The 15790-nt window shown below is 37.9% G+C and overlaps 1 protein-coding gene across 2 annotated transcripts in view; it reads right to left on the reverse strand.

The window, feature by feature from the left end:
* Positions 1-15790, reverse strand: part of adamts3 (ADAM metallopeptidase with thrombospondin type 1 motif, 3) — a 167429-nt gene that overhangs the window by 20014 nt on the left and 131625 nt on the right. Inside the window, exons 13-18 of one of the 2 annotated variants that reach the window (XM_087812949.1) lie at positions 15226-15401; positions 11906-12039; positions 10111-10234; positions 7532-7612; positions 3399-3562; positions 149-305 (exon numbers count right to left, since the gene is read on the reverse strand). In XM_087812949.1, coding sequence (XP_087669075.1) covers positions 149-305; positions 3399-3562; positions 7532-7612; positions 10111-10234; positions 11906-12039; positions 15226-15401 — 836 coding nt within the window. Of the gene's footprint in view, positions 1-148; positions 306-3398; positions 3563-7531; positions 7613-7880; positions 7965-10110; positions 10235-11905; positions 12040-15225; positions 15402-15790 lie in introns of both variants that reach the window. The other variant, XM_087812941.1, reaches the window with a different exon arrangement.

A 15790-nucleotide genomic window follows, 5' to 3' on the forward strand; every position in this document is an offset into this window, starting at 1 on the left:
AATCCTTGCATACATTTTCTTCCTTTCAAGCCGAAAAACCCTGAAGCCCAGTCGTCCGTGTGGAGCCTCACGGTGGATGATCATGTCCAACAACAACAAAAAAACACAAATGTATTTGTTTTGTCTTCGATGCTAATGCGTCTCTTACCTCCGGCACAGGGCTTGGAACATGGAGACCAGCTCTTCAGAGCCCACTCGTACGTGTCCTCTTGAATCACATTGTTGTTGTTGACGGGCACCGAATCTTCGTGAATTATGTACTTGTACATTAATGTAGAGCGCGTTTCATTATCCTTCGGTATAATCTGAAGAGAAAGGGAACAAAGATGAGTCAGTATTATGAGAGCCAATCCATTAATGCAAAGACCATCGTCTTTCTGAATCGTCCACAAATACACAAGATGATTGAATAGCTCTTTTCAGAAAACGAGACCCCGCGTAGAAATATATGTTTGTGTCGGATCTAAGAGTATAAAAACCTGCTTCATGTATTCACTTGAAGCCGATTTCGGAGATGTAAGTAAGTAAGTAAGTAAGTAATTTGTATTTATACAGCACTTTTCCAGACCAGGGTCACAAAGCACTTAAACAATAAAAACAATAGTCACTAAAATATATACTTTAAAGGTCAAGATAAAACTGAGAACACAACAGGAGTTCCAGAAAATCAAGGAAAAGCCTGAACAAATAAAACGTCTTAAGATGCTTCTTGAAAGTGTCAGTAGATCATCAAACACAAAGAGAGAGAAGATCGTTCCAAAGCTTAGGAGCAACAGTCTGGAAGGATTTCTCTCCTCTGGTCCAGAAGTTCAGGAACCATCAGTAGATTCTGATCCACAGACCTCAGAGCCCAAGCTGGGGTGTAAGTCTGGATCAGATCACTGATGGAAGGTCTGACCATGAATAGATCTGAAAGTAAGAACCAGAATTTTTAAAGTTGATCCTGAAAGAAACTGGAAGCCAGTGAAGAGTTTGAAGGAGAAATGTGAGTTCTTCTACTAGAGCAGCTCAGAATTCTGGCTGCAGAGTTTTGTATGAACTGCAGGCGAGACACATCCTTCTGGTTTAGACATGAAATAAACTGTTACAATAGTGTAAACGACACAAACACATGGATTATAAACTCCTGATTGTGTTTTGATACCATTTTCCTAACTTTAGAGATTTTTCTAAGTTTTATCCATCAATGATGAAAACACTCCATCTGGTCGTGAAACTGCTCTTCACCATCAAGTCTCCTTTAATCACAATGAATCGCAAATGATCCACTTCCAACAATCCGGGGCCACTTCTGATGATTCATTTCCATAACAAGGGAATGGGTGGACATGATTAAAACATCTCATTTGCGTCGGTCAATGTTAGCATTTGATTAGCAGACGAGAGTCATGAGAGTTTCTTTCGTACTGATGCGATATGTGGCTCATTAGATACGAGTCAAATCCTTCATCAGCATCGTACCAGAACAATCTCAAAGATAGATTAATCAAATCTTTATTTCTTTCCATCACACGATGATGAAACCAGATAGTTGTGTTTCTTCATCTTGGTATATTACTTTATTTTTTTTATAATTTGACACTCAAGTGTTTTTTTTCTCTTGTTTTTTTTAAAGCTATTTTCTTTTACGCATAAAGTTTGTAAGTGAAACAAGATCCTACTTCTCACATAGAAGTTTCATTTTCTATCTTGGATATAAATCTCAACTTCTGGAGGAAACACTATGTATATCACACTTTTCATTTATTATTATTTATTTAATGTGACTTTAATAAAACCTTTGTTTTTACGCATTTTATCTCTATCGTAACTGTCGTACGACTCTTCCACTGTGTCGCGGCTGCTTCTAGTGGAGAGGTCAGGACTGCAGACTGGTGTAGGGCTTCATGAAGCTTCATGAACCTTTGTGAAGAAATGTCTTCATTCTACCAGAACATCATGTAACGTTAAAAATGTTCAAAAAAATAACAGAAACTCTAGTTTGGAGTAAATGTTTTGTTCAGTTAGATAGATAGAAAAGAATAGAATAGAACAGATAGATAGAAAAGAATGAATAAGGAAGATACATAATAAGAACTTTTATTTTCTTTGCTCCTCTTCAATCTCAAAAACAGTTTGTCGAACCAGCAAAAATATATTTGACCTCAACTATAAATTGTTTGATTAAAAGGAAAAAAAGTTTGAAGACATGTAAAAACTGTCGGTTTTCTGGTTCTAATTTCGTTTACTACGGTTGAAAATGTTAGATTGTCGTTCAATTTATATTATATTGTAAGCGTGTGATGTACACAAAACATACATTTTGTACGATTTAAAAATGTAAAACTGCTGAAAAATGAAAATGTCAGAATATAGTTAACGCTCAATGACAGAACTAGACTCACAATATGTTTGTGTGGGTTTCATTGTGAAAGAAAAGTTTAATGAAGTTTCAACTTACAATGTAAAGGAAATGTTTTTCCCAGTCTTTAAGCAAGTGTTTGAACGTCATCTTGAATGTACTTTCTGAACCGTTTCCATTTTCTGCTGATTGCCCGTCGGCAGTTATAAATATTCAGCTGAGAACCGCGTCATACGTCGCTCCGGGTGTTTTGTGAGTAAAGCCTTCAGCCACGAATAGGTTCACATTATCGCAATGATTGTAATATTCTGTCTGCTTGTGTGGGAGTAAAGATGTCTCTGGAGGAGTGATCAGCTAAACCCCCGACTCTGAGGATAATAACCTAAGTTTTTGTTGTTGATAATTAACGCTTGTGAGACTGCAAAGATATAAGAGTAGATATAACAGCGAACTAACAGCTCTGTGCTTCAGAACGAATTCAGATGGACGTGTAAACTCTGTTCTTTCTGACTTGAGCGAGTAAAACGTGTGACTTTAAACCAGATTCTACTTTTTGTTGAATGTTAAAGTGTTTAGTCTGAATCCTAACCTTATATATACCGACACATTCTAGAATTTTCAGTTTGTGTCATACACACGATTCGTTTTCAATTTTAATGAAGGGTATAAAAAGAGTGTTTGAAGGGAAAAGTAGCGATGAAAAGCAAGTGTGTTAAGGGAAATATCTTCTTATGTTGTAAGTTGTTCAGGTTATTACCATTGATCCTATTAGCTTGTGATTGTTACTTTTGGACTTGGTGTTGTACGATGAATTTCCAAATGTTTTATCACAAACAGAAACTACTTGAGGTCATTCTTTTTTGTGACCAAAAGTATAAATATGCTTTGTGACGAAAACAGAGGTAAATAACGTTTACATTTTCGCTGACGAAACACATGATGTCATCAAAAGTTATTATAGAATAAAAACCCAACAAAAGTCAAGCTTTAACATTAAACAACTGCTTTAAACGACGTCCTCCCGATTCTCCCCGATTATATCAAATGCTAGGATTACCAGAACCACGACGGGGTCGTTCAGAGGTCCATCGGTGTGCAGCGTCTCCACGTCTCCTTCCAGGATGTAGTTCCACTCCACGCCCAGATCTATGAAGCTCCTGGACTTCGCTTCCTCGCCCTTCCCGTTGAGGATGTAGTGGCCGGTCGCCTGATTCTTGATGGCTGTAACCCGTCGCAGATTATTGACAAAAGTACTTTGTGGATTATGGGAAACATCGGACGATTAGATGAATCGAGTTTATTACAATAAATCTCGATTTTTGAGGATTGGGAGTGGATCCTACTCATTGTGTTAGTCGTAGTTGAACAGAATAAAACATGTTAGAAAAGAAGTACATTCCAGGAAAGGAGAGTAAAAATTAGGTTTTATTCATCCCAGGAATCCTGAAGATGAATTTACTGAAGTACATTTGACAATTTAAGATTCTTAAAACTCAACTGATTTAGCTGGAAAAAGAAAACAAGTGAGATTTATTTGCTTTAATGTGTGTAACTAAATGTGTTTAAGACAATCTCAGTGTCATATTTCACATAAGAATCAAGTCCACTGAGAGTCGACGGGACAAAGCTAGAGAGATGCGCAACATTGTGACAGAATGTGATATTTGTCTGATGTTTTTCTTTGTAATATTTTATGCCGTTTGAAGACTTTCTTCCCCTCCACCAACAGTGATGTCTTTGATGTGTCGGCCAATTAGCTAAAGGCCATACATTAATTACAAGATGGAGAAGATGGGATGATACCGAGAGGGTCTTTGTGTGAGGATCTGAGGATTCAATGATCCCTGATGGTCACCAAAGTCTCTGTTACTTGTAAGAAAAAAAAAAAAATGTCAGACTTGATATTTGGATTAATATCTGACATGTAATGTCGACTTGTGAGTCAAAGATCTACGATGATGATTCGAGGCTACATGTGTGTTCAGTTCCCTGCAAACAACTTCAAATGAGTCAGTACCACCAAGAATGATGTCGACAACATGCTCTGAAAGTGACTTTTGTTTTTAATAACCGGAGCCAAGAATACGATGTTTACGTCTGTGCTTATCTGGCTGCCTGCAAAAATAGCACAAAAACCTCCCGAATGTATTTAAATTATCATGGATTATAAATCAAAGCATTCAAAATGAGAAAATGATTCATTCAACGTCGCCTTAAGACACTAAGTCCAGAGAAAACAACACTGGTTTAGACAAGTTCACGTGAGGACAACTTAGAAAATTGTCTCTTTACGATTGTGTTTTCATACAGATGTGAATAAACATCCTTGGCAGAGGTTTGCACGTTTCAGTGTTTAATTCAATAATAGTCTCATATTTCACTATATTTAAGTCAAATATGTGTTTTATTGCATCTTTTTAACATGTATTTTCATAAATGATATGATTATTATTTTTGTTTTTTAAAACAAATGCAACTGGCCCCTAAAAACAACCTAATAAAAATAATAGCACAGTGGCCCCCAACGACGGGGCCGTGAACCTGTACCGGGTCCTTCCGACTGTGATTATTACTTGATTATTACTTGATTATTATTTGATTATTTCTTGATTATTACTTGATTATTACTTGATTATTACTTGATTATTATTTGATTATTTCTTGATTATTTCTTGATTATTACTTGATTATTACTTGATTATTTCTTGATTATTTCTTGATTATTACTTGATTATTACTTGATTATTACTTGATTATTATTTGATTATTTCTTGATTATTACTGTCCTAAACTGTTTTTTTCCCCTTTACTTTCTCTGAACTAACGTAAGACTTTGGCTCTTGAAATTTAAAAAATCTTGTTTCTCACAAGTTAACTCAGCTAACTAGTGAGAAAAATGTAAAACAATAACTCTAAACAATCTCTCTAAAGAAATCTTGCCAGTTCATCCTTATGTTGAGATGAACCTTTCATGCCTTTTTTTTTTGTATGTCATGCTACTTTATATTAGGCTGTTTTTAAGTCGTCTGTAAAAAAAAAAGATAATTTTCATAATAATTTTAGGATCTGATTTGGTTGAACTTCGAACCTTTGTTCCTCCTTCTACTCAGCCGCTGTAAGCTAGCTTGCTAGCGTAGCCTGCAAATGCCGAAACAATTCGTCTCGTCCGCTGAAGGATGCAGTAAAAAAGTGTTTTCAAGACTCAGCAGCGTCGCAGACGACAGTCTGCCGTGTCAGCAGTTTAGAGGGATTTTGTTGAACTCCTTTATCATTCCTACTTGTTTGTTGGATTCGCCTCGCCTCGCTGATCGACATGTCGGCTCCTGGGACCCGAACAAGCTCGTCTCGTCTTCCTCGGGATAGATTAAATAAACCAAACACGGAGCGAGCCTCGAACAAATATAAAGTTAGCTGCTTATTCTTCGGGAAATAAATAGAAGGGTTTGAAATCTGCAAACTGGAAACTTGTTTGAGTCACGCAGTAGAAACTGCAGATATATTCAAAATAGTTCTTCTATGATGATGTTCGAGCTTTTAGAGATAATTATATAACGTATGAATTATTGAAAAATGTTCCTTCGGAATAAAAAACACATTCTGAGCAACAGGCAAAAAGAAGAGAGAAAAAAAACATTGCCTCCTTTTGTGATGTAGATTCTTTTCTTCTCGTCAAATCCAGTCGATCAGATCCTGGACAACTATTTATAGCGATGCGAAGATTGTTTTGTGTGTTTTTTTTCTCTCGCGGAAAAGAATCGCGAGCAAAGATATGTTTTATGCGTCAACATATCAAATTGTCGTCTGCATAATATCCATCAGGGAAGGAATTTGTTTGTCAACGTGAATCATCTCCACGATCTACTGTCTGCGCGCCTCCAAATATTTTAAGCACCATTTAAAGTGTCACGGAAACAATGTTTGAGCTCCAGGCTGTGAGGAGGTTTCGTCGTGATCACGACGAGCATTTGGAACATTTGTCGGAACAACGATTTTTGGAGGAAAAATAAATCAAATCCAAGCAGATGAGAAAAACAATTTGATGTATTTATCATAGACACATGCTGGACATATTGCTTACGATATGGAATATTCACTGTAGAGAATCAACAGATGCTCCTCAGGTCTCTGCCCTGAATCCCTTTCTCTTCATAACCTCCCTTATCAACCTTTTTTCCACGTCCTCCAAAATGAATGTCAACCTATTTGCTGATGACACTCGACTCTATCTTTTCAAACTACCGTATCTTCCGGACTATAAGTCACAGTTTCTTTTATAGTTTGTCCGCGACTTATACTCTGGAGCGACTTATGTGTGAAATTATTAACACATTATTACCGGTATATAATTTCACGTTATTTTCACACTAAACCACAAGAGGGCGCTCTAGGCCTGTGTTGATCATTTCCACGTAGAAGAGGAAGCATCTTCTACCTCCGGAGTTAGTTAGTTGTTTAAAAGTGACACGAGGATGAAGAGTTATTTGGAGTTACACGGATGGTTTGGTAAACTAGTTAGTTATTGATGCTATAGTTCTCTGAATAACTCTTCATATGTTATGTTAACATACCAGGTTCTCACTTCATGTAACGTAACGTACAATTATTCTGTTGTTGCCTCTATTTTTTTTTTTAATTGTCTTTCAAGATCACATGTCTGTTCTTGGATTTTATCAAATAAATTTCCCCCAAAAATGCGACTTATACTCCAGTGCGACTTATATATGTTTTTACTTCTTTATTATGCATTTTATGTCTGGAGCGACTTGTAGTCCGAAAATACGGTACAACTGGTGCAGAACCTAGGGGAGCGTTTTGTTGCCTAAATCTTCCACATGACCTTTAAAATTGTGAATATTCTCTCTCTTTTAATTAATACTAACAAATCCTGGCATAGCCTCTTGTTTTATTTCCTATTTTCCTCTCAGGATTTATTCTGTTTCTTACCATTTGTTTAGTTTTTTCTAGTATGTGATTTTATTGCGCCTCTTTTATAAGTAAAGTTTCTTTATTAGTCTTCATGCATAGTTACCAGAAGTATATATTTTTTTTGAGGGAGTCTTTGAACGCAGCACAGATCAATCATCCACGGACATAAAATCTGAATTCTTGGTCTCCGAAGGCGAGGAAAAGATGAAGAGTTTTCAAACCCTTGTGGACATGCAGATGCGAGTGTTTGGAGGTCACACTTACCAAGAATTTGAGGGGAGGCCTCATGTTCTTGGACGATCACATGTCTAGCTCCAGGAGGAATGAGAAACATCTTAAGGTAGCCTTGAGCGCAGGATTGGCGGCGGCGGAAGGACAGGCGAGGAGAAGACAGAGATGGAAACGTTACACAGATGTCAGGACTACACCAGGGGTTTGCGGCGCTGGACGAGCGGAAGCCAGAAAGTCCGGTTCAAAAACATGTCGCGGCTTTTTTCACTTCAACACATCGACGTCGCGTTGATGAAAAACGCTCGCGCTCATGTTTTTGAAAGCGAAGGAACCGGACTGTGAACAGATGCTTCGCGTCCACCTCCGAACCCGTGACACTCACCAAGAACATTTCTAGAGTCCTCGGTTTCATTTAGAATCACATTTCGAGCTCCTTTGGGCAGCGAGAAGGCTCCCCTCGTCTTCCCTTGAGATGAAACCATCAGTCAGCGACACAAACGTAATCAAACACAGGCTTGTTGAGTCTGCGGCGGAGACGAACGAATCAAACGTGCAGTTGCTGGAGAGAATCTAACGACACAGCAAGAATAACCGCCGGCTGACGGTCCCCGGGCATCGTGTTCGTCCGAGAGCGTCGGAGGGAATATCGGTTAACTGTCAAATGAGGAGGTAATTGAAACCGACTCGTCTGCACAGCGGGGGGGCTCTGAAGACGCTGATAAACATCCTTGACGGATGAAATCCGAGCACATTTGATTCAACCTCACTGCACATGAATCCACGCCGGGACGAGGGAGTCTCTTGTCAGGTTAGTCGGTGAAAGAAGTGTCTGTGAAACAGTAACTACCGGAGTAAAGGAGTGAGACACTGCTACGGCGACAGCTACCACACCTAGAAGGACACGAACAAGAAGCCAGAGGAGCGATAAACAGCCACTTAAGAGTGACCACGCGGCGCTAAAGAGGCTCTGAAGCTATCAAGCCGACCGCTACAAAAGAAAGTGGTGAGCGAGTCAGGCGCACCGGATACTTGCTTACTCGTGTCTTCCAAAAAAGACGTTTCTTTTTGGGCTCTCTTGCTTAAATGCTTCCCTGTTGAGAATGCAAGTGGTTAATGGGTGGTCGTCTTCGGATCATTTCAATACCACAACGATACCTTCGGAAGAAAAACAGACATACTTTGGGGCAGAAACATCATTTGTATTAAATGAACCAGAAAGAAGAAGTTTGGATATAACTTCAAGTCATTCTTCGAAACTGGTAACATGTGAATGAAACATGAATCCTACAAATGTAAGTTCTCTTTATACACGCAATATTATCCACGTCTGGTGAATCCTACTTATAATCTCGTGACATTTCGCTCAACATTCTCACGTCCAGAGCCGTCATTATTACATAAAAAAATAATGCCCTTGATGCAAAACAATTCTTAGACAGCTGAAGACAAATCCTTGCAGGAGCCAAGGTACGGAGCAAGTCATTGCAAGACAGTTTGTTTGATTTAAATGCTCTTTTTTTTCTTAGATGAATGGGATGGAACACATTACTGCAGTCATGACCCGACAGATGAAGAATTCCACCCTTTCTAGCCTTTCCAGCCTTTTTTCAACTTACCTAAAGTTAACGTTAGGAGATGTTAAACAGGATGGTTTACTAGCTTAGCTAGTGGATACAGCTAGCAGTATTCAGGCTGAAGGAGAATTTACCTCCTGAAACTCTTTTCTATTAAAAGTAAAGATGGGGAACATTTTCTCTCAGGTTCCCTTTAACAGTTTGTTTCATCAAGAGCATTCATTAGATGTTGAATAAAATTATTTTTTACTCTGTCAGGTCTCTACTGCCGTAATGTGTTCCCTTTTAAATTTAGTTTAAATTAAATTCTTCCTCAAAATGTTGAATAAAAAGTTAAAGTTAAAGGGACATAAACTAAAATAATCTGTCCGGACTTGACTGCGATAATGTTTACACTTTAAAATTTAGTTTGATTCAAATACATTCATGAAATGTTGAATATAAAGTTTCTTAATGTTTCTTTCAAAAGTTAGAGAGAGATACGTGATGTGTCAGGTTTCGACTGCAGTAATGTGTTATCTTTTAAATAAACCATAACATTTTTAGTTTTTTGTCAAATGTTGAATTTAACTTTTTTTTAAAAATATTTTCTTTTCAAAGTTAAAGGCAGATTTATATATATATATATAATCTGTCAGGATCTCACTGCCGTAATGTGTTCCTTTCTAATTTTATCTTGAACCAAATACATCCATGAAACGTTGAATATAAAGTTTCTTAATGTTTCTAGCTAAAGTTAAGGGTGGAATTCTTCATCTGTCGTGTCTCGACTGCAGTAATGTGTCCCTTTATGAAAAATGTTCGAATCAAAAGCCTTTATTTAATGTTGCGTATAAAGTTTATTACCAAATTTACATCCAACATTACATCTTCTGTCAGGTCTCGACTGCCTGATGTGTTTCCCTCTACATTTAGTTTTAATCAAAATCATTCATCAAAAAGTTTGTGGAGAATAAACTTGCAAGGAAGAGAGAAACATTTGCCGCATCCATCATAAAAGCATCAACGAAAATAACCAGAGAATAAAAGTTTTCTTACCGGCTTTCTTGGGCGCCCGAGTGAACGTTCCCTTCACGGTGCGACAGTGAGAGTTGTCCCCGGCGCAGACGCCACATTTGTCCTCCACTTTGGTCGAGCCGATCTCCCTGTCGCAGCCGACTCTCTGCCGGGGGAAAGAAAACCATGAGACTCCAACCATCGTTATATTCAGCATAACAACAATAATAACAATTGAATTCTTCCTCCCGGTTCAGAGATAACTGCTGCGCCGTCCATGACTTTCAAATGTGAAATATTTGACATCATTAAAGCACTTTAGCAGGAGAAAATAACTTTCTTTGAAAAGTAGAAATAAAAAATTGCTTTCGCGGTCGCAGCTGAAAACCTTGTTTAAGAATGATTAATAAAAATAAAACCACATGAAAGTTACGTAGGTCAAATACTGTGTCACCATTCAAATCATATAATGGAGTATTTGTCAAAGAAAAGCAGCTGCTTTTGTGTTATTTTTCATTTCAAATTCCACCTCAAGAGAACCCATTACTTGGTTTCTATGTGGAGGCGGAATTACTTTTCCTGGGTTAATAACGGCCTCGAGGAGAAATAACTGAATGTCCGTCGAACATCCTGTGACACTAGATTTTTTTTTTAAAACTCAACTTTAGAAAAATGTTGCAATTTTCTTTTTGCCATTTGTGTGATATTCTGTCTTCAGAAACTGCATTGAATGAGATAAAATCTATTTTTGACTGGTTCTTCCAGTTCCTGTTGGAAAACAGTTGGTCCCCATAAAAGCAAGTGAGTCATTATTATTTGTAAAATAACTCGAGGCCATCACTTGGATGAAGCTTCCTGTTGACCTGTTTGTCTCCCATTAGACTCAATGGAGTTATTGATCAAAGTTATCTCCATCATGACGAGTGACCTCAAGTCGTTGATTTGTTAAACATCCTGAATCAGTCCTTTGCAGTGGTTCAACGCCAGCATTTTACTGGAGCGAGATTCCAAATTTTGAACAAACGATGGCATTTTTTTGAAATCCAAGTTAAATAATCGGGTTTCTATTAAAAGGCCAACGTCATTGTCGCGTTTTTTTGTCTTTTCCCAAAGCTTTTATGATTAAATGTAAATATAAATGCCTAAAGAGGTTCAGTTTATCCTTATTTTAATAAAATATTAACATTAAATATTAACACAACGTCATACTAGCTAGCAATTTCGCTAGCATCAAAGGTCCTTTGACGTCTATGTCCTTTCATCAAACAAACGATGCCCTTTTTTCAGGTGAATCAACCAAAACTTACATAGTAAGTAAGTCATTTGTATTTATATATCGCTTTTCCAGACCAGGGTCACAAAGCACTTTAACAACCAAAACAATATTCAATAGTGAATTCTTTAAAGGTCAAGATAACACTGAGAATGACACATGAGTTCCAGAAAATCAAGGTTTTGAGTAGCAGGAGGTTGTCTATGATTCTTTTCACAGAACCTTTACACCTTTAAACAGGCTTGTCTCTGACTCTCAGCGCTACGATGAGACTTGTTCACATAAAGCAAGAACAGGAGCAGCAGTCGTGTTGACAAAAGAACTCCCAGATGTGTCAGCAGAGACAACAAAAGACTAACAAGCCACTGACTTTGTTCCACTCTAGTCGAAGTGACTGGATCGGAAAAAGCTCCTCAACTCTGTTAACATTTTTCTTAAACGTTCCCGACACGCCGGGTGTTTTATTCAGTCTCAGCAGGAGAAGCTGTGGTAACTGATGTTCCTCCCACACGCACCAATTTGATTTAATTTGGCTTCAAGCTGGTAAAAAAAAAGGATTCTCACCACACACTCTCCTCGAACACAAATGCTGTAGGCATCCTTGTACGAGCACCGCGTCCCATCATGCACCAGTTGCTTCATGTAGGCGACGTCTCCCGTTTCCTTGGACTGGCAGTACAAGTGGCACCTCTTGTTGCCTGCAAAACATACAGATGTTTGATTATAAAAGGATTATAAAGAAACATTGATAATGAAGGTAAGCATCAGATGATGTTGGTTTTGACTCTGGATTACAATCTGGACCCACCACATCTTATGAAGGATTCATTCCTATCATGTTGGGCTTTGACTGCTTTGTTCGATTCTCAACAATTTCCAAAAAGAAAAAATACTTTTAAAACTCGTCAAAGAATCATCTAAAATCTACTGACGATAATAATCCAGGTGCTTAAGGACGTAAGAAGGCTCTTATCAGGGTTCATCTTAGATATGGGTGTTTCCTAGATGTGTTCCTAACTGCCTTCTTAATCTTAAGATTGAGCGAGAGATGCTTCGTAAGAAGCTCTTATTGCACTTATAAGGTGAAACCTCTCTGAGTTCATATAATATCACAGGGTTGTTAACGTGTTATGAAGTTGTTATAAAGTCCGAATGTTGGTTTAATCGAGTGAAAACAGTTATAGTGTGTTTTCTCATTTCCGTAAACAATTCCTACTCCCTTGAATGCATCGTTGGCGGATGACGAGCGGTGCAGCAAAATTTTAGGCGCGATTATCCGAGTCAGAAATGTTGATTCATTTTGTGTATAAATGCAAAAAAAAAAAATGTTTCATTTTGTTTAACAGATAAATTAGACTCAAAAATGTTATTTAATGTTTATCGGTTTAGTCACAGTAAACTATAGACTCAATTATGCAGATGTGTGTCGAAAACTTCAAAGTGCTATTCAATAAAACCTTTTATTTTTTCTTTAGGGATTCTTTTATTAATTGTAAAATGGAGGATATTAGTCTGGCTACGTAAGCTGTCAATAGTGGGTCATCTCCATCTTACATCTCCATCGTAGTGAAAGATCTTCTTAAGCTAAGATCGCTCCAAAGAAGATCGTAGAACTTAAGAGCTTCTTAACTTGTCTGTCTTTGTTGCAGTGTTCAGTCACCGTTTGTTTATCTAGCAGCAAGTAACATTTAAGATATATTTCTACCAGTGTTTACTTGTGCAATCGAACTCTTTTGCTTTCATTTCTAAACTTTTGTAATTGTCACATGACCACCAAACTGCTTCATAGCAGTGGCTTACAGATGTTTTTTTTTATACAGCTTAGATACTTACAGAAGTATCAGGAAGGTAAACCCGGTAACAGAACCCAAAGATAGTCTTTATATCATCTTCTAAACAAATGTGTTACAACAGATATTTCACAAGACTGCAGTTACACTGTTCTGACACTAGGGGCAGCCAGAAACATGTTTTCAAACTTACCTATTGGTGCTTTAATCGTGCTGTAAATCATTATGTCCTTCAAATATATACCATTACTCATTCAGGTTGAATTGAGAAAAATAAAGAAAAGTCATTCATGATGGAAAGACTTCAATCAAACTTCTCTTTACATCACATTGTGTTGCAGCAATGTTTCACATATTTGCTTCCCAGTGGCTTCACAAATTGCTTAAAAAAAATCCTTCCCTCCTTTTCAAACTCACTCCCGAGAGGCTTGTAGCTACATGATGTGCAGCCGTGGGACAGTGATGCATGATGGGAGTAAGTCAGTGAAATAGAATTGAACATAAAAACACAGTGAAACATCTTCTTTCTGGAGTAAAACATTGATTGAATTGAACCGACTTCAGTTGAAAAAGACGAGTCTTCGTGCGACACTAAACAAACATGCACTCGTGCTGTGATTGTGTTACTTGTGTGTATCTCCGGCTTGATATCGAGCCGCTCTTCATTGTCAAAAACTTCAATATTGTAACAGTGAAGCAGAAACTGATCAGAAATCTCTTAGTAGAAAAGAAACCTCTTGATGCGTCGAGACTCTTCTACGAGGGACAAAGTCTCGGCTTCAACTTCAACGTAATCACATCAGCGAATGTACGGAGATTTGCAACAGCCGTCCTCGTCGCGAGAAATTGTGCTCGAGGTGAGAACACTTACTGCTCTAAATCTGAACCACTTCACTGATTGTAGAGGCAATGACTCAAGTACGAATTTGCAAGATTTAATCCAGTCCTTATGCACCCTTTAAGATGCCAACGGAGATTAGAGATATCTTCGCCATAAAGGAAAGAAAGAAAGAAAGGAAAATGAAATGTGAGACAAATTCAATAGGAGCTGTCGTTGTGGACATGATACTGAACTGGATTCGACAAATGTGTTTCCTTCACCTGAAATGATCCACGAGGGTTTTTTAGGTCCAGCCTGTGTTGCTGTGTGTGTTTTAAAGCAGTTCTTTTTAATAAGCTGTGGCAATGAATGTCTCCATCAACTTGATAAAGCATCCGCCTCCAGATACTGTAATTCCATTACATGAGCAGTAAAATTATACAGTCTCCTCACTTTATTTTACGACATGCACCGTCTTGGTTTTATCACCCGAGAAACAAAAAACTGAAATTAATCTGAAAAATCGGTGTGTCTTTTTGGTCTTGGTTCAGAACCTGTTCCATTAGATATTTACAGTTGAAAATGACAAGAGTGAGATTTAAAGAGAAAAGAGAAGAGAAAAAAAGCCTCTCCTTAATTGATTATTTAGATTCAAAAGACTGAGATGGTTGATATTTGATGATTAAAGTATTCATTTCTCCAACATTCTACTTTCAAACGTTACAATATTTAGTGTGACGGTGGTTCATATCCTCCAGAAGAGATCTGAGGCAGTCATTGAGAGTGACTTGGAATTATTATTGGTTTAAACGCATCTTTGACGATTTCATATAAGAAAATTATGATGAGTTAGTTATCAATTTATCCAAAATTCTACATTAAAATGTTACAATATTTAGTGTGACGGTGGTTCATATCCTCCAGAAGAGATCTGAGGCAGTCATTGATGCATTGGGATAATCATTTCTTAAATGAAAGGGTTTTAAGTGCGCCTTACAGTGCGGAAAATACGGTTTCTGAATCAGGAATTAGCGTAGCACACACGTGAAGCAACACAATCACGCTCTCGGAATTTGAAAAATATATCATATTACATTCATTTTATTCTTCAAACTTCTAAAAGTCCAACAGAAGCACAACTTTGCTGCAAGAGTAAATATAAAAAGCTGAAATGTATGTTTTCGCTAAGAGCTATATCCACATTTAAATTCCCTGCTTGTTTACCCTTTCCTGGAGATACGCTTTGAAAAGAGATCAATAAAAGTATGGCTCACCATCTGGATGTTCGTATGGAAGCCAGTGGTGTTTGGAGTTCTGGAATTCAAAGTGGGCGTTGCGTTGCTGGCACTGCTGCGCTCGGAAGTCTTCGAAGTGCTTGGGGCAGTCGTCGGGGCTGCAGAGCTGGTACTCGTAGTTGAGTCCGGCGCAGTCCTGGCCACCGTTGGACGGACTTGACGAGGAGAGAGAGGAGGAAGTGAACATCCTGTTCAGGTAAACAAATCCTGACGAGTTTACTTATGATAGAAATCCCTTTTTCAACAACTGTTCTTTATGAAGAGCCACAGAACCATTTGCTTTGAGCTTGAAAACAATTACCCCGGTGTTTACAGCAGATGGCGTTAGCCTGATGGGATCTGAAGATCATTCAATTATCTTTCTATGGAGATCATAATCAAAGGGACTGTCGGGAAAAATGCAGGAATTAGGTGTGATTAGAGGAAAATGGCCTTGATAGTTTAACAACAACAGCTGGGGCGACACTGACTGAAGTGTGTTTATGATTCATTATGATGGTGTTTCTGTGTGCATGTGTGATCGTAGTTAAACAACTTAATAAGC

Source organism: Callionymus lyra, chromosome 1, assembly GCF_982586985.1.
Source record: "Callionymus lyra chromosome 1, fCalLyr1.hap1.1, whole genome shotgun sequence".
Lineage (NCBI taxonomy): Eukaryota > Metazoa > Chordata > Actinopteri > Syngnathiformes > Callionymidae > Callionymus > Callionymus lyra.